At 49.6% G+C, this 18,050-nt stretch overlaps 2 protein-coding genes across 6 annotated transcripts in view; both read left to right on the top strand.

The window, feature by feature from the left end:
• GATA4 (GATA binding protein 4) overlaps window positions 1-9,570 on the top strand; it is a 28,418-nt gene extending 18,848 nt beyond the window's left edge. The window contains exons 2-6 of one of the 2 annotated variants that reach the window (XM_005528787.3): window positions 298-464; window positions 3,286-3,411; window positions 3,934-4,021; window positions 4,265-4,407; window positions 5,035-9,570. In XM_005528787.3, coding sequence (XP_005528844.1) covers window positions 298-464; window positions 3,286-3,411; window positions 3,934-4,021; window positions 4,265-4,407; window positions 5,035-5,217 — 707 coding nt within the window. In that variant the 3' untranslated portion in view covers window positions 5,218-9,570. Of the gene's footprint in view, window positions 1-294; window positions 465-3,285; window positions 3,412-3,933; window positions 4,022-4,264; window positions 4,408-5,034 lie in introns of both variants that reach the window. The other variant, XM_014257669.2, reaches the window with a different exon arrangement.
• A 1,367-nt stretch (window positions 9,571-10,937) lies between these two features.
• NEIL2 (nei like DNA glycosylase 2) lies at window positions 10,938-16,886 on the top strand. Of its 4 annotated transcripts, XM_088053277.1 has the most exons (6): window positions 12,181-12,296; window positions 12,454-12,663; window positions 13,113-13,301; window positions 14,057-14,388; window positions 15,218-15,414; window positions 15,762-16,886. In XM_088053277.1, the coding sequence occupies exons 2-6, from the start codon at window positions 12,511-12,513 to the stop codon at window positions 16,076-16,078; spliced, it is 1,188 nt and encodes a 395-aa protein (XP_087909403.1). In that variant the 5' UTR covers window positions 12,181-12,296; window positions 12,454-12,510; the 3' UTR covers window positions 16,079-16,886. The 4 variants fall into 4 exon arrangements, with proteins under 4 accessions (XP_005528873.2, XP_087909404.1, XP_087909405.1 ...); XM_005528816.2 differs by lacking the exons at window positions 12,181-12,296; window positions 12,454-12,663 and adding an exon at window positions 10,938-10,947 and having other exon boundaries at window positions 13,118-13,301; XM_088053278.1 differs by lacking the exons at window positions 12,181-12,296; window positions 12,454-12,663 and adding an exon at window positions 10,952-11,069 and having other exon boundaries at window positions 13,118-13,301.
• The last annotated feature ends 1,164 nt before the right edge of the window (window positions 16,887-18,050 follow it).

The raw sequence follows: 18,050 nt of genomic DNA, 5'->3' as shown, positions 1-18,050 counted from the left end.
TCAGAGCAGAAGGGAAAGGTTTATATTTCTGTCTCCTGGTATCCATATCCCAGCACATCCCTGCTGCCACAGAAATTCTGCAGTCATGGCAGGCAAAGGAGTACCTCTTCCCGATAATCCTGGGGGCCGGGTGGGTTCCTTGGGGGAAAAGAACTGTTTCTTGCAACCTCTAAAATCTTAATATTTGTGATCTCTTGAAATGTTCCTTCTGGGCTAAACTGAGAAGCAGAGCAGCAATTAAAGGTGCAGCCACCTAATTAACTGAGTCTTTTGCCTTCTCTCCCACCCTGGCAGCAGAATTTTTTGATGATTATTCCGAGGGGCGAGAATGTGTCAACTGTGGGGCCATGTCCACCCCGCTGTGGAGGAGGGATGGCACGGGGCACTACCTCTGCAACGCCTGCGGGCTCTACCACAAGATGAACGGCATCAACCGGCCCCTGTTCAAACCCCAGAGGAGGCTGGTAAGTCAAGATCACACACGTGGGGCGAGGAGGAGGAGGCAAAGAAATCTCAGCCAGCTGGAGATGCCAGGGGTGTTTCAAACCCACCTGCCCAGTCGAGGTCCAGACTTTCAAAACAAGCCAGATTTTCTCATGCTTGGGACACTCCAAGACCTCGTACTGCCCGGAGCAGTTCTCCAGACACTCAGCCAGGCACTGGAAAGGGCTGTAGGACACTGGGTGATTTTGGGATTTATGGTGTTGGTTCAGCAAAAGCCAGTCTTTGCTTCAGTATCACTGCAGGTATATTTGGAGGAATGGCAACTCTTTCAGTTCCAGCACAGTACCAGTCCATCTTCTCTGCCACAGGGGTCCCTGGTCACTGCTGGGTGGGCCCCTCACTTCATGGTGACTTTTCTGGATACTTTTTTTGGATACTCTGCTCCCAGATCCATTGGGTGAGGTGAAGCCCCCATTGTAGGGCAGGTCAGGGCATCCCAAAGCCTGTGGGGTCAGGGTGGGGAATGCACACGGGACCTGGGAGACAGGAACAGGATTGTTCAGCCTGGAAAAGAGAAAGCTTTGGGTTTACCTAATTGCAGCTTTCCTGAAGGAAGCCTATAGGAAGGCTGGAGAGAGACTATTTACAAGGATGGCAGGACAAGGGGGAATAGTTTCAAACTGACAGAGCAGGGTCAGATGGGATATTGGGAAAGATTTATTCCCTGGGAGGATGGGGAGGCCCTGGCACACGGTGCCCAGAAAAACTGTGGCTGTTCCATCCCTGGAAGTGTCCAAAGACAGCTTGGACAGGGCTTGGAGCAATCTGGGATAGAGGAAGGTGTCCCTGCCTATGGCAGGGGGTGGAACTGGATCCCTACCCAGATCATTCCATGATTCTGTGAGCTCAGTGTTGATAATCTGCTTCTCCCTGCATGTTTTGGTGAGGGATTTTGGGAAGGTCTCTGTGTCCCCAGTGTCATGAGTCCATCATGACAGGCTGAGAAGGTCGGGACTATTCAGCCTGGAGAAGAGAAGGTTTTGTGGAGACCTCACAGCCCACTCCAGTATCTCAAGGGTCCTACAGGGAAGCCGTGACTCTTCATCAGGAACTGGAGTGACAGGAAAGGAGCAATGGGTACAACTTTAAAAAGGGGAAATTTAGGTTAGAAATTAGGAAGTATTTTTTACTGTGAGGGTGACTCTGGAATAGGTTACCCAGGGAAGCTGTGGATGCTCCAACCCTGAGAGTGTTCAGAGCCAGGCTGGATAAGGCCTTGAGCAACCTGGTCTAGTGAAGGTGTCCCTGCCCATGGCAGGGGAGTGGGACTAGATGATCCCTTCTAGCCCCTTAAAATTCTATGATCCTACAACATTCTGTGATTCCCTAACGTTCTATGATCACGAACCCAAGCTGAAAGCAGACACCTGAAAGCCAGGTTTCCACACTCCTTGTCTTCCACGAGGCTCCATCCTCATCCTGCCCCGCCCTTTGCATCGCTCAGCCCTGTCGGTGCCCAAACCCTGCGAGTGACAAAAGCGACAAAAGTGACACCGGCAGCCCGAGCGCTGCCAGCAGCCACAGGCACCGAGCGCCCTCTTGTGAAAAGCCTTTCCAGACACCGACTGATGCAGGCAGGCTCTCACCCCCGCACCCAGGACCTTCCCTCTCCCATTTACTGACCTCTAAGCCCTGAGCTTTGAAGGATGATGGGAAGAGTCAGGCAGGTGTGCAGGATGTGGCGTTTTCTTCCTCCACCTCCCACTCTTTTTCTCAGCTCAAAACTTGTATTTCATATGGCTTCAAGACCCTTGCTTTCTCCTGTTGCCTTCTGAACCTGACTAAACCAGTTCACCCAGAAAAGGAACTTCAGGTCTGCTCCCTGCATTAATTCATTAGTGAGACCTCCTATTAATGATCCCTTTTTATCAAGAGGAAGAAAATGCTACTGGAAGCTTATCCTTCTTTTTTTAACCTTCCCCTTGAGCTCTGTGAGAAACACAGCACAAAGCCAGCAAGGAATATGTAACATTCCTTGTTACATTTGTACCATTTATGGTACTGATAACATTTTCTTGGGGTAGCCACAATGCCTGGAAGGGCTTGGGAGCTGGAAAAGGCAGGATGGGCTGAGATCCAGACACCTTTGTGTAGGTGTGTGCACGTGCAGGGGGCCTCTGAGCTGCCACCAGAGCTGCTGGAGATCTGGGGCTCTGTTCAGGTGATGTGGATTCTGCAGAAAGGAGGCTCAGGGGGGCCCTTCTGGCCCTCCACAGCTCCCTGACAGGAGGGGACAGCCGGGTGAGGGTTGGGCTCTGCTGCCAGGAAACAGGGACAGGATAAGAGGACAGAAACTCAATCTATGCCAGGAGAGGTTCATGTTGGACATCAAGAAGAATTTCTGCACTGAAACCGTGGTCAGGCATTGGAAGGGGCTGCCCAAGGAGTTGGTGGAGTCCCCATCCCTGGAAGTGTCTAAGGAACGACTGGGTGTGGCACTCAATGCTCTGGTCTGGTTGATGAGGTGGTGATTGGTCACAGGTTGGACTCGATGATCTTGGAGGTCTTTTCCAACCTTAATGATTCTATTTCATGTCTCTGGTGCCATCTGAGATGGCCTAGGAGAGCTGAGACCTCCTAGAGTCAGTGGAAAGGCAAGAGGGGCAGAAAGAGGCAGTTGGACCACTGCAAAGGGGTGAAAAGAGAAAAAGCCAGAGAAACAAGAGAGGCAAGAGGAGAGGGAACCCTGAGGTGTGGTGGAGCGAGCTGGTTGGGACGTGGGGCGCTGCTGGTGAGGGCACTGCAGGGCTGATGTGTCTCCTTGCTCTGTTGTCCCCGCAGTCAGCGTCCCGCCGTGTTGGGCTCTCCTGTGCCAACTGCCACACGACGACCACCACGCTCTGGCGCAGGAACGCTGAGGGGGAGCCGGTCTGCAACGCCTGCGGGCTCTACATGAAACTCCACGGGGTAAATCCTTGCTGTGGGAAGGTGTTCGTGGCACCAGGCTGGAGGCTGGGTTCTTTACACACCTCTGTGCTCTCCTGGAGCTGTCTGTCCTGCTCTCCTTTTGGGCTTAGTCCCCCTCAATGTTACGTCATGTTTATACCTGCAAGGGAGTGTGCAGGCTAGGTATTTCTCACTTACTAATTAGGTCTCCTTTGCAAATAAGTCTTAAAACCTAATAAAACCAGGCCCAGATTCTTCCCACATAAATTCAGGCACTTTAGTAAAAAAGCCAAGTCAGAAGCACAAACAGATGAGCTGTAGTTGCCATCTGACCCTAAAACACTCAATACCATGGTGTGATCTGCCTTCTTACTCCCATTTGGATGCACATCTTGAATCTCTCTTGACCAGAGAATTTGGGCTCCATCTTGTTGTTGCTTTCAATTAAACCAGCTCAACCACAAGTGAGAACTGGAATCATGCTCTCTTAGATGACCTTAAGGACATTCAGAAACCAATGTTCTTTTCTATTTGGATCCACAGGTCCCAAGGCCTTTAGCCATGAGAAAAGAGGGAATTCAGACGAGGAAACGCAAGCCTAAGAACCTTAACAAAACAAAGGCACCAGCAGGTAAGTGCTGAATGAGGAAATTTATTTTATTATGTCTATTTGTGTGTGCACTTGTATTTCTGACCACAATGCCCTCAAATTAGAGATCCAATGACAATTTTTAAAAAGCAGGGGATGTCTAAATACCTGAATACCCTTCCCACTATTTTTAAATTTACTTTTACCACACTAACTGTGAGGGGGCACATCTCTGTGCTGAAAGGTCTTTGGAAAGAGCCTGTTTTACCCTCTGATTTCTCCCAGGCCCATCCAGCAGTGAGAGTCTTACCCCGACCACCAGCTCCGCCAGCAGCAGCAGCAGCACCACGACCACCGAGGAAATGCGCCCCATCAAAACAGAACCCGGGCTCTCATCTCACTATGGGCACCCCAGCCCTGTCTCTCAGGTACAGAGGGGAGGTGCTGGCAGTGGGGACAAAAAACAGGAAATAGGATGGTAGACGTGGGGAGAACATCCTCCAAACTTTACTTAGGTACTTAAAGACAAGCACCTGAAGGGAGGCTGCAGGAAAAGATGGGGAGAGATGATTTACAAGGGTCTGGAGCGATAGGACAAAGGGGAATGGCTTCAAACTGAAAGACAGCAGGCTTAGATTGGATATTGGGAAGCAATTCATCCCTGTGAAGGTGGTGGAGGACCTGCACAAGGTGCCCAGAGAAGCTGTGGCTGCCCTTGGATTCCTGGAAGAGTCCAGGGTCAGGCTGGATGGGGCTTGGAGCAACCTGGGATAGTGGAAGGTGTCCCTGCCCATGGCAGGGGGAAGGAACAAGATGATCTTTAAGGTCTCTTCAAACCCAAATAATTCTGTGTTTCTAGAATTAGAAGGAAAGGGAGAGAGAAGGAAAGAGCCTGCCCAAAGAATCCCACATAGGCTGCAATCTCCAGCCCTGCAGCAAATCCATTTTTACAACACATTTCTACAACAGCACCAGCCCAAACTAAAGGGATTCACATGGTCCTCTTCTAAAAGGTTTGAAGCTTTTTTTTTCACAGAATTCTCCTTTTTCCATAGGCATTTTCCGTCTCTGCCATGTCTGGACATGGATCATCCATTCACCCTGCGATCTCAGCTCTGAAGCTTTCCCCCCAGGCTTACCAGTCAGCCATGAGCCAGTCTCCCCAAACCAGCTCCAAACAGGACTCCTGGAACAGCCTGGTGCTGGCTGAGAACCACGGGGACATCATAACTGCATAACCTGGCCCTTTCCCTACGAACTCCAGGCTGATCTGCTTGAGAGATGAAGAAGATGCCACGTAATCATCAAGTCAATGTTGTCTCCACCTCCCCTGCTCTCCTGCCTTCTCTCCCCTTGTGAGATGTTCCAGCAAAGAGGTAAAGAGAACTTATCCGAGGTGTAGGGGAGCTCCTATGAAATGAACAGAGAAGACTCAAATCTCAGAGTAACTCAAGGATTTGAAGCCTTTTCGCCCACTTTAAATGAGCCTCTCTATTTGACCGTCACCGCTTCCTATGAAACAGCCAGAAACACAGAGATGGACACAGTTCTTGAGTTTAATTTAACAATATCTGGCATTTTAAGACTCAGACAATGGTGGAGCAGAGACACTTCTGTCACCACCCATTCTTTTCCCAAACAGAAGAAAATGCCATTGTCTTCTCATGACCCAAATTCAGTGATCTTCCACCAAACGGAGCCAGTTCCAGGACAGTTTGCTGAACAGACTTCACTAGAAATTCTTTAGTGGCTTTAATGGATTTGATATGATGTAGGCCAGACAAAAAAAGAGACATTCCCCTTCCTCCTCAGCTCACACATGTAGAGCATTGTCTTCATTTTCCTAGATGGTCTGGAAAGCTCATGAATGTCGGTATTTAATAGTAACTCCCTTCCTATTTATCACTACGAAATTGTGGGATGTGTTTCCAAAAGGTTGTTGGCTGAGCCTGGAGTAGGTCTGTCCAAAGTCAAAGGGGGATTTTGGAAGAAGAAACCTTCTGGAAGAAGGTTGATGAGACCCATGCTGGTCATCAGATCCTGGGGGAAATGGCTGGGCTCTTCCCTGATGTATAGTGACTAGCCAGGCTTAGAGATGATTCAAGAGCACAGCAAGTGAAAGATGCTCTTCTAACACTGCTGTGCCATTGCTTTTCAGACAGATAATTTAATTATTTTGCCTGTTTTTATGTTGGTTTGTATGCCACTGATGAAATCTGACTGTCACTTATTTTTGGCTGTACTGTGAGTGCCCACTTTCCCCTAACAGCTGGCTCGTGACCATTTCCCACATCTAATCCTTTAGGATTTCACTTTTTGCAACAAGCAGTGGCTTCATCCCCTACTGGAGGTGGCAGGGACCATTTTCTTTATCAAGCATGTGCACAGACTTGCCTGCCTGCAAGAGAAGCACAACTCCATTAAACAAGACTTGACTGTTTCCTTGCCCATAAGGCTCTCACCTACCAGGGAATCCTGGCAAATGGAGTTGGAAGAGATGCTAAGAGCCCAATGACTCATTCCCTTTTCCCAAAGGGATCAGTCCTGCCTAATCCAGCCCTGACTGCTCTGCCTCTGGTTTAACAAACTCAAACTCCAGCACTGCAGGCGCCACAGCTCCCCTGGGCAGTCCAAGTGCTTCACCAGATGCTTCCCACGACGTTTGAATCAACATTTCCAAGGAAGGACAGCTTTGCCTGTCCATGCAGAGAGTTCCTGGGAGACCTCATCCTGCAAGATTCTTCACTCTTGTTTCTGTCTGCTCCCAAGCTCTGTTACCCTTCTTGTCTTCCCAGCTCCTCTCTTTTCCTCCCCGCATCCAGAATTGGAGTACAGAACTACCAAGTGAAAAATCTCTAAGGGGGATTGTGCAGCCCTCCCAAACGTGCCACCCACTGTTTAACATTCCCACAAGGAGTGTTCTTCCACACAACCTAAGGCACACAGCCGGGTGAAGAGGAGAGCCACGGACAGGTTTGAAGCAAAAGAATGGTGTTGTGTTGTCTGTCTGAACTCAAACTCATTCTTTTCCTGCTGGTGGTGTAAAAGCTTCTCTAAGGAGAAGGATTCAACTGGACTGGTCGTGACTGGAGAGTCTTGGACCCTCCCACATTCCCCATTCTCTCCATAGCCCAGATTTGCAGGATTTTGGAGGCGTGACAGAGCCTCCACACTCCCTAGAGAAAAACACCATGGCAATGATGCCATGAGAACAGCTGGGTGGAGTTTACACCAGTTCCCACTCTGTCTTTTGGAGCTAATGCAGTGTGTTAGCCTCATTAGTGCTAATTACAAGTGAGGGAAAGACATTCATGAAACATGAATAAAAAGAAATTAAATTCTTTGATTTTGTTCAGACCTGCTAGGCTTTAGAGAAAAGGCCAGAAACAGCACTGAAAAATATGAATTTGAGGTGAAAACACAAAGGTGTTTCTCCATTGGCAGGAAGATCTTTAGCCAAATTCCTCCTTGAAGTAAATCCCTTTGTAAAGGGCAGTTGAGCTCTCCTGGGATCTGGCTGTGAATTCCTGGCCATAACACAGCAGCCTGCACCACAAAATGCCACGTGGCTCATGCCAGCTTTTGAGATCTCCAGAACTACCCTGGAAAGCCCAAGAGCGAGTGGAGCCTCCTGGAGAGGATTAAACGTCCAGACCAACCACACCCCCATTTCTCTTTCCATCTGGAGGCTCACAGGGGTTCTGTCTACCTTCCCTTCCCTATTGCTGTGCTCCTCCTTCCCTCAAAGCCAAATTCCCCAGTGGAATTTTTCTCCTTCCCTTAAAACTCACTCAGAGATGCCAGAAAGAATTCTGCTTGTAATGCCAGAAGGAAAAATCCCTGAAGAACGTATCTGCCTTATGTCCCCTTAACAGAGATTTATGAACTGGATTTTAGCCCTCCTCAAAGCCTGAAAAACAATTCTTGAAACAGAGTGAGGAGCATTCACAAGTCCCTGCTAACAGAACAAGACATCTGTTTTCCAAAGGTGAAGTTCTGGGGGATGTGAGGACAGCTTTAGGGGTAGAGGACAACTCTTTAGGGGCAGAAATTAACTCTTTTGTCCCCCTTTCTGCACCAGAAGCAGAAGTTCGGATACACCAGGTTCAGGTCACCCAAAACTGCTGTAGAGCTGCTGTTAGACCAAGAGATTTTGTCTTTTTCAGGCCAATGCTGATATCAGGATGGTGAGAGACTGACCTCAGATGCAGCATCACCATTTCAGATGGGGACAAACAGACCATAATTGATGGGTCCCCTTCTTCAGAGCTTCTAATGATCAAATTGCAGAATAATTTAACTCAGAAGGGATGAAATCAGGTCTCTCAAGGCCCTGTTCAGGCAACTTTTGAATATTCCTAAGGGTGGAAATCCCACCACCTCTCTGGGTTCCTGCCCCAGTGTTTGACCACCCTCATGCTGGAAATGTTTTTCCAAGAATCACTGGCAAATTAATCGCTCGTACTTGGGGATTCCCATGTAAGGAGTCATTGTGGGAGGCTGAACGTGGTCTCCAAGCCCAGGAATCACTTAGAGCCTCGTCTTGCAGGAAGGAGCTGGGATGGCCAGTGCAGGATGGCAAACTCCAGAAATGACAGACCAAGGGAAACTCACGGCACAAGAGGATTAAAGTGCTGCCACTTTCAGGACACTCAGCTCTTTCCAGCAAGAGGAGCCAATGACAAAATTCCAGATTCCACCTGAACTCTGCTTTCCTGCTTGTGATGGGGGAGGCAGATAGAGCCAGTTGCTTTGGGAATGAATTAGATACAATTATTAGAGACCCATTAAGGCAAAGTAATTACTGGTTTTATTATTGCTTTTATTGCTGGAGAACCTAGTGAGATCCATACCAGGTCCTACACGAATACAGGACTAAGAACTATCCCTTCCCTGAGGAGCAAGAGGGAAGGGCCCGCTCCTGCAAAGCACCTCAACGCATTTAGAAATGCATTTGTGGGATCTGTTCCCCTTGAGATCATTCCTAATCAGGAAAATTTTGATGCTGAAGGGTTTACAGCACAAGGTTTGGTTGTGTCAAACCAGACCTTGGCACTGGCCCAGTGGCCACCAAAGTGAGATGGGCAGATGAGAACCAGGACAGGGAGCCAAGAAAGGTCATTTAACCACTTCTAAATGTCTTTGCTCTTTGTGGAAGTGCAGTATGTTGATTCACTTCGGTTATTTTTTTGTAAATTGATCAGACAAGGTCCACAGATCACTTGCAATCTTATGGGCTTGGATGGAGAGGGTGCAATCGGGAGGAGCTCAGGAATATTGCAAGGGAGCTTTAAAACCAATCAGCAACTCTCAATGTAACATTGAAGCTGTGACTATGTCAGGGTTGTGGTGTTTTGTTTTGACTTTTTTTCTCCCCATGTGTAAAGTTTGAAGCTTCCCAGGTCATCTGGGAAGGTCTTATGGAAACAGACACTTATTTGTAAGGGGGAGAGGGAACCAACCAACTGAACAAGCTGTAATTATTTAAAGATGTAAAAAAATATCTATTCTGAAGTAGTATGGCTACCAATCCACGTAACTTCTACACCTTTAGAACTAATGAAAATAAAACAATGATAATAAAACCAAAAGGTTTCTGCTTGATTCTGTCTACCCTCGTAGGCTTCTTGGAGGGGGTGAAGGGTAAATGATGAAATACTGAAAACATGAAATGCACCTGGGGAAGAAATGGTGAAGTGGGTCCTGCTCCAGAGAGCTCACAATGAAAGAATTACAGGGAATTTCAAGTCAGAAAAGAGGCAACTGGGTTTCTCTGAGCCCTGTTCAGTCAGATTTTGAACATACCCCAAGATGGAAATCCCACCACCTCTCTGGGTTCCTGTTCAGTGTCTGACCACTCCCATGGTGGAAATATTTTTCCAAGTCATAGAATGTTAAGGGATTGGAAGGAACCTTAAAGCTCATCTAGTCCCATGCCCTGCCATGGGCAGGAACACCTTCTATTAGACCAGGTTGCTCAAGGCCTTACTGAACCTGGCCTTTGACACTTCCAGGGATGGAGTAGCCACAACCACCTTGGGCAACCTGTTCCAGTGTCTCACCACCCTCAAAGTTAATAATTTCTTCCTAATATCTAATCTAAATTTCCCTTCCTTTAACTTGCACCCATTACTCCTTGTCCTATCTAAAATTCCTATATAATAAATATTAGATTATTAATGAGAACCAAAATCTTCAGTAAATTAATTGCCTAGACCTGCGGATTCCCAAGCAATGAGTCACTGCAGGAGAATCAATGTTGTCCCCAAGTCCCAGAGCCACACAGACCCTCCAAAACACAGGATTTGGGATGGCCAACACGGGATGAAAAACTCAGAGGTGGCAGACCCAGCTTGGAGCAACTCAAAGCCAGGCTGGACAGGGCTTGGAGCAACCTGGTCTAGCAAAAAGTGTCCCTGCCCATGGCAGGGAGGTGGAACTGGATGATCTCTAAGGTCCCTTCCAACCCAAACCAGCCTGTGACTAGGACTTTAATATAAATGAAGAAAAGTCCCAGTACTGGTAACACCCTGAACACAGCAGAGAGGGGGAAAACCCCTTGGGGGCACTTAAAAACCATCACGACTTAGCTTTTTGGTCTTCTCACTAAGTTTTACTCAGTGGGCCTTGTTCAGCCTGAATGCTTCCAGCTGAACTCAGAGGCAGCACTCTGGAGTCGAAATCAGGCTGTCAGCAAGGGCTGTGCTTAGCCACCTCCCACTCTGCAGGGGCACAGCCCTCTTTTAGGCACCCAAACACCCTGCCAGGTACTGCCCAGCTTCCTTCCCAGTCTAACCAGTTTACAGACCGGTACAGCTGGTGGGGTAAGTGCCGCCAGCACCTGGATCTCGCCCATCCCTCCCCCAGCAGCCAACTGGGAGCTCCCCTGCTATTTGGGGGGGAGGATCTTCCTCCCTTATAAAAGGAGGTGGGTGGAAGGGGTTTGGCTGTAGGAGGTCCTGTTGGGGGTGTGTAAGGGTGCTGTGGGAGGTGGCTGGGGGCAGAGGAAGGGCTGTGAGGAATAGTGGGGGAAGGCTGCCCAGCCTGCTCCCCAAATGGGTGCACAGCGTGGGCCTGGGGAGAGCAGCAGGTTAGAGCTGGGTGCAGGAATGTGGGGCTTGGGGGAAAAGCAGGGGGTGCCTTCACTGCCCTGGGGCGATGTGGGTGAGAATGGGGTGGGAACTCAGCGCCTGTTTTCTTCCGATGGCTGCAAATTGATGCTTGGCTGAGAGTGAGGAGATGGAGAGCTCTGCACCCCCCTCGATTGCATGTGGAGGGTCAGAGCTATGCCTTGAAGTCCCTGCAGAAACCTTGCCCAGGGGTGTAAGGTCACAGGGGGCCTTCCTGCTATGCCGGGGTGCAGGCAGAGCTGGAGTGAGCTCCAGGAGCCTTGTCCTTGCTCTGTTCTGCTGTGGGTGCTGGGCTTTTGTCTGGGCACAAGGACTGGGAACGAGCATGCAGGGGGAGGATTTTCCCTGGAGGTCTGACAGAGGTACCAGCTCAGGTGGTCATGGTGAGATGGGCATCATGCCCTGCAGAGGGCTGGGGATGGTTGGATGAGACTGAAGTGGGTCTAGAGAAAAAACGTGAAATAAGGCGGTACATGGAAATAAGGGAGTCAGATAAGGAATCCTTACATGGGGTAAGGATGGCAGATGCTGGCAGTTCTGATGTGCTGGGGAGCAGGACAGTCCTCCCTCTTGAGGAGGAATGTTCCTTTGCTGTCAGACAGGCTACAGCTGGGCTGTAGTGATTATTAATACCTTACAGAGCTCCCAGCACTTCCAGGGTCTCACAAGGAGCCTGACTTAGCAGCAGTCAGAGCTCTGCAGGTGATGAAGTTCCCTGGGATGTGAGCTCTGGGCTGTATGAGCTGTCCAGGGGCTCAATCCATGCTGCCAGACATGAAGCCAGTGCTTGGATAGTCAGGGCAGACTCCTTGGATGACCTGTGCCCAGCTGTTTCCAGGGATCCAAACTGCTGCTGGTGCCTTTGGCAGCAGGAGTATCTCTTTAGCTACAATATAATATGCAGATTTTTTTTACAAAACTGGAGCAGGCCTGTGAATAATCATTAAATGCCCTTGAAGGCAGAGGACTAAAGCTCAATATTTTACCCTTGCTAAATCTAGTTTTGATGACCACTTAATATCTGTACCTGGATCTAAGACATTAAATTAATGTTCCCTAACATGTTTTCCTCTTGAGCTCTTCCAAAAGAGATTTGGTTTGTGCTGCAGCACAGCAATGGATGGCATGAGGTGGGAATGGCTCTTCTGTTGGGGGACCCCAGGATTGCTGCTGATTTTCTCATCAAGGTATCTCAGAGCTGTGCCAGGTGCCTCAGAGCCCTGTACTGAGTGTTGTGGAGCTTGAAGCTGAGCCTCTGATCAGACTGGTCTCTGGGATTAGTCTGCAGAGAGAGCTGGTGCTGTAGGATGAAAGCCAAACTGAGCTTTCCTCATACGCCCACAGGCAGCAGAAGTCCTCAGAAGAACTGTAACTGGGGTTTCATGCCAGAAATAATTCCTTATGTACTGCTGTGACTTCCTGGAAGGAGCTGCAGGATGGTGCTGCTTCATCTCCCCCTCATCCAGAGCCTCCTGCTCGCAGATGCTGTTAGCAGCGTGTAGGAATGCTCCCCAACTGGTTCCACGCCATTGCAGTCAGTGGGGCAAGCAGTGGGTAAAGCAAGGCGTGGAGACGTTCTAATTCCAGGGCTGATCTTTCTGTGGGAGCAGCACTTCCCGTGGTGTATTGGGAAGAAGATGTGTCACTGTGCTGGATCTGGGTCACTAATCATAAAATCACAGAATGGAATGGGTTGAAGGGACCTTAAAGATCATCTACTTCTAGCTGTCCTGATGTGGGCAGGGAAACCTTCCACTGCCCCAGGAAGAAAAGGGTTCTGGGAGATTCCCCAGGCCAAATTCCTGCTTGTAGTGTGGAAACTGCCATTGGAGTATGTTGTTCAGGGCTGTGTTGGATTAAATTATATATATCCATTAGGATGGAAACTCCTCCGCCTCCCTGGTCCTGGTCCTACTTATCTTCAATGGACTTTGCCACAGGAACTTAAGGAGGAAAATCAGGAGAATGTTTTGTGTATTTCTGAGTTGCAACTTCCTTTCAAGTCTAGGGCAGAGAGTGACAAGGACCTGCTAATCCCTCCGCAGCTGCTAGAGATGCCAGAGGGCCCATCAGTGAGGAAGTTCCAGCTGCTGACCTCCCCTTTTGTGGGGCAGGTGGTGGCCAAGGTGGGGGGAAGCAGCCAGAAGCTCAATGTGAATGACCTGAATGCCCTGAGGCTCCAGGACTCCCAGGTGAGCTGTGCTACAGTTGAATTTACAGATCCATGACAAGTCTGAGGGAAAGTCACCATTGTCCCACACCTGGGTGACAGAAGATGCAGAACCTGTGAATGTTTCCCTGAGGGTTTCACCTGGCTAATTTGAGGTGTCTGTGCTGTGGGTACTTGTCAGAAGTCACGCTGGGTTGGTCCTGTGGGGGTTTCACTGCCCTGACACTGCCAGATGATGATTTGGACCTGACTGGCCAAACCCTGGTGCAGCCTCGCCTCTGATTAAAGGTGGGGAGCAAAATGAAGAGCACTAAATGCACCCAGCACAAAGTGGGAAGATGAATCAGAAGAGATGATGACAGATTTCAAACCTGAGTGTGTGTCCTCGTGGGCCTGATGGGAGCCCCTGGGAGGGATTCAGAATTGAGTGGCATCTGAACACCTTGTGCTCCAGGCAGGCAAAGAAAGGAATCTGTGAGGATGACCCCAGCTCTGATGGAAATGGCCTGGATGTTGATGAATCCCATATTCAGGGTGGGCTGATACACCCTCTGATAGAGGTTGTAGAAAATAAGTCACTTGTATGGAAACAGCCAGAGGTTTTATCCCTGAAGTGCTCAAAGTCAGGTTGGATGAGGGCTGAACAACCTGGTCTAGTGGAGGTTATCCCTGCCCATGGCTGGAATGAGATGAGCTTTAAGGTCCATTATAACCCAAGTCTTTCTAGAATGATATGATCCTTAATGGATCATCAGCACATCCTGCCTCTTTTCTCAGGCTCATGGGAAGAACTTGTACCTGGCATTTGTGGCAGCTGAAGCTCCCTTTGGACCAACTGCAGAAGAGACAGCGTTGCAAAGAGAGGCTGCTTGTGGGGCACACTGTCCTGCCCAAGGACAGCAAGGACAGGCTGGTGTTCCATATCCCCATTCCCAGGATGAGGAGCTGCAGGAACCCCAGCGCTCAAGATCTGAAGCCCCAGAGGCAGCAGAGGGTCGGGGCAATTGGCTGCGCATCCACTTTGGCCTGTTCGGCAGCGTCCGGGCAAATGAGTTCTCGAGGGCAAACAGAGCCAATAAAAGGGGGGACTGGAAGGATCCTGTGCCCAGGTATTTCCTCTTCTCTTTTCCCCCAAACCAAATCTGTGTGGGAATGCTCTTAGCCTTGATTTTATCTGATAATTTTTAAGGCACGAGTGAATGTGGGGTGTGTTCAACCAGAGAATCCACTGTGGAATTGTAGGATGCAGTTGCCTGGGGACTATAGTACCAGCTCTGGTAAGATTTTTATCTTGAAGGATGCCAGGCTGAACCATGCCCTAAAAATGCCAGTTTCTCCCAATTATGTGCTTTAAAAAGGCCTTGGATAAATAGCAAATGTCTCATACACCTGGAATCAGAGGCTGAAATTATGCCATTGAAGGCAGAAGTGAATTGAAAACATGGCTATGGTTTGTGCCCTACATCCCATTGGTATTGTAGAGTAAGGGAGAATAGCTTCCCAGAAAATCTGTGGCTGCCTCATCCCTGGAAGTGTCCAAGGCCAGGTTGGACAGGCTTGGAGCAACCTGGGGTAAGGGGAATGTGTCCCTGACCATGGCAGAGAGTGGCCCAAGATGATCTTTGGGTTCTCTTCCAACCCAAACCATTCTATGATTTTTTTGAAGGATGACTATTTCTATTTTTAGACACTGTTTTTTGTGCTACTTTTAACATCCATTTCTCTTATTTGTGGACTGTCCTGCTGGAGGCTTGGTCATCCAGGGTCACAGGGCAGCAGAATGAAAAACTCTCCACCGGTTGTGTTGGGTTCACCACCAAGCTTCATGGCTGCAGTCATTAAAGATGCCACCTTGCCTTGAGACAATGGCCAGCTGCAGAGTATAACTAGTTCAGAGATGTTTCTGATGAAAGACTCCAACCTCTCTGCTTCTCCCAGGCTGGTTCTGCACTTCAAGAGCGGAGGCTTCCTTGTTTTCTACAACTGCCGGATGCTCTGGTGCTGCTCTCCGAGGGCTGATCCTGCTTCTGACATCCTGTCTGTGGAATTCCACCGTGGCCGGGCGCTGCATGCCCTCTGTGCACCCGATCCCATCTGCTACACCCTCCTAGACCAAAGATATTTTTCAGGGCTGGGTGAGTTCCAGGGAATAGGGGCAGAAGAGGAAATGGAGGAAGGTGGGTGGGATGTCTACAGATGCAGAAGTGCATGTCTGGGCAGTTTTCTCTTTAGTCAAAGAGCTTATGGTTGATCTAGCTGAGGGCATGTGGTCATCTTCAAGGTCTGTAACAATGGTAGAGGAAAGAGAACCTCCTCCCGTCCAATCCCAGCTCTAAGTCTACTCTTTGGATGCCACCTCTGGTACAGGGAATGGTGTTGCTGGCTGTGATCCTTGAGGTGGAAATCACAGGTTGGAGCCAGCAGACTGCATTATCTTGATTAGAAATATCCTTACTGTTGCCTTTTTTCTGACCCCTTCCAGGGAACATCATTAAGAATGAGATCTTGTACCTGGCCAGGATCCACCCGTTAACACCAGGCTCCCTCTTGGCTCTCTCCGATCGGGAGCGTCTGCTGGACTGCGCCGTTCAGTTCAGCTCTGAGTGGCTGCACAACAAACTGCGGGGCCAAGGGCTGCACCCCCAGGTGTACCAGAAGGAGCAGTGTCCCCTGGGGCATCCCCTGATGAAGGGCACTTTTGGACCCTTGGGTGGCTTCAAGAGACTTACGTGGTGGTGCCCTCAGTGCCAGCCTGCGGTGCTGCCAGGGGATGGGGACCCTTCCCCAGTCACGGGCTGACCTGTCCTGCAGGGTGCTGGGTGGTCTCTCATCCATGCTCTTTGTTGTCCTAAAAGCTCTCTGTTTTTTTTGAGGCTGTTGAGTTTGGTCCTTAGGGAGCTGACAGAGTTATGTGCTCAGTGAAGGTCCCAGCTCCCCTGAGTGGCTGCAGAAAGGAAAAACTGGCTGTCCATGGTTTTTTGGGTTTTTTGTTTTTGGTCACAGTGGCACAACAGTGTGAAGAGTTTGACCATTTCTGAGGAGTACTGATCGCCCTGTTCAGGTGGCAGTGGATGGGAAGGGTAAAGGGTTGAGCAGGGGATTGCTGTGGTTTGAAGTGGACCTGTCCCTTGACCCTGGAGGAGTCAGCAAAACAAAGGACATCCCTCTGCCTAAACAGCTTGATTAATTAGGAATTAAATAATCCTGCCTCTGTCAGGAGCTGAATACCTGTGCTGGGGTGTGGTTAAACATGAGGGGCTGTTCCCTGTGTCAGATGTGACAGGAACAGCTCCCTTCTTCCACGTCAACATAGACAAAATATACGTCAGCAGAGCTTGGTAGAGCTCATCTCTGCACCCACAGTTTCAGCTTTGTGGCAAACTGCCAATTCCAGATCTCACTGTAAAAGTAAAAAAAATACAGTGTGTGACAGTGTTTCATAAAACTCAGGATCTCCAAGGAAACCTGAAAGCAGAAAGGTTTGGAAATAGAGCTGTGTCTCTATACACTAGGTGGGAGCTGCTGCTGTCCTCTCTCCCTGGATTTGAGTTTAATAATAAGTTTTTGACTTGAGCAAAAAAATAAAGGTTGGAATTAGAACTGGTGATGTTTGTCTCAAGTGTGTCCTTTCTGGTGGTTTATTGGTTAAAAACTGGGTGTACATGGAGATTCCAGCTACCTGGAATTGTTTAACAGCTACCTCTTTGGTGCTGCCTGCAGAGGGTAGTAATGCTGATTTTCCTTAGTTGTGTACGTTTTCTCGTTAATGGGACCTAGATTTAAAGATGGATTGCAAATCAGCTGGGAATGCTGGAGGAAAACACCTCTGTTGTAGGCAGCTGCTTCCTAGGGAAGACTTGTACAGCCTCTCCCCTGTGAGCTGCAGTGCCTTTGAGTGGTTGCAGGTTATGGGATTGCTGAATAAACCAATTAAGGGGGTTATGGGGCCAAAGAAGGTGGTTAATGTCCCTTCTGTAGGGTGTTGGTGAAGTGTCCTTCCAAAACAAAGAACCATGGAATATCCTGAGCTGGCAGGGACACACAATGATGATCAAAGCCCAGCCTCTGGAAGAAAACCTCTCACAAAAAAGAACCCCAAAAGCTGCATCTTGCACTTTGAAGGATGGAGTTGGGTATGTGTTGGGCTCTCATCACAGGAATGATATGAAGCAAGTCCATAGGGGCACATGGAGATTCTCTAAGGGCTGGAGCACCTGTGCAATGGAGACAGGCTGAGAGCTGGGGTTCCAGCTTGGAGAAGGCTCCAGGGAGACCTTAGAGCCCGGTTTAGTGCCTAAAGGGGCTCAAGAGGGCTGCAGAAGGACTTGGGAGAAGAGGCAATGGCTTCCTACTGCCAGAGCACACGGTTAGATAGGGTACTGGGAAGTTCTTCCCTGGGGGCTGGCAGGGGCGGTGCTGGGATGGAATTCCCAGAGAAGCTGCGGCTTCTCCATCCCTGTCCAAGGCCAGGTTGGACGGGGCTTGGAGCAACCTGGGATAGTGGAAGGTGCCGCTGCCCAGGGCAAGGGTTTGGAACTGGAAGGTCTTCAAGCTCCCTTCCCACCTCAACCCTGCCGTGACTCCATGGCGACGCCGCTCCCCTCACGCTCACACGAGGGGGTTCGGAGCCGCCAACTCCTTCCCGCTCCCCCTGTGGCCTCCGCCAATCAGCGCCCGCCGCCTGCCGTCACACCAGCCGCTCCGCCTCCCTATTGGCTGGCGCTGCCCTGGTGCGAGCTCGCCTTCGCCAATCGGCGCCGCGCCCGCCCCA

The sequence above is a fragment of the Pseudopodoces humilis genome, chromosome 3 (assembly GCF_049639895.1).
Source record: "Pseudopodoces humilis isolate 2021_Gansu_Grassland_sample_001 chromosome 3, ASM4963989v1, whole genome shotgun sequence".
Lineage (NCBI taxonomy): Eukaryota > Metazoa > Chordata > Aves > Passeriformes > Paridae > Pseudopodoces > Pseudopodoces humilis.
Note: the sequence above shows the minus strand (reverse complement) of the source record. Positions and strands in the feature narration are given on the sequence as shown.

What these genes read in the sequence shown, in the direction of transcription:
- NEIL2 (XM_088053277.1), top strand. Translation starts at nt 12,511, where the DNA reads ATGTACTGCTGTGACTTCCTGGAAGGAGCTGCAGGATGGTGCTGCTTC. An exon ending in GTCAGTGGGGCAAGCAGTGG is followed by an intron (nt 12,664 to 13,112) that starts GTAAAGCAAGGC and finishes CTTCCTTTCAAG; the next exon opens with TCTAGGGCAGAGAGTGACAA. An exon ending in TGGAAGGATCCTGTGCCCAG is followed by an intron (nt 14,389 to 15,217) that starts GTATTTCCTCTT and finishes TGCTTCTCCCAG; the next exon opens with GCTGGTTCTGCACTTCAAGA.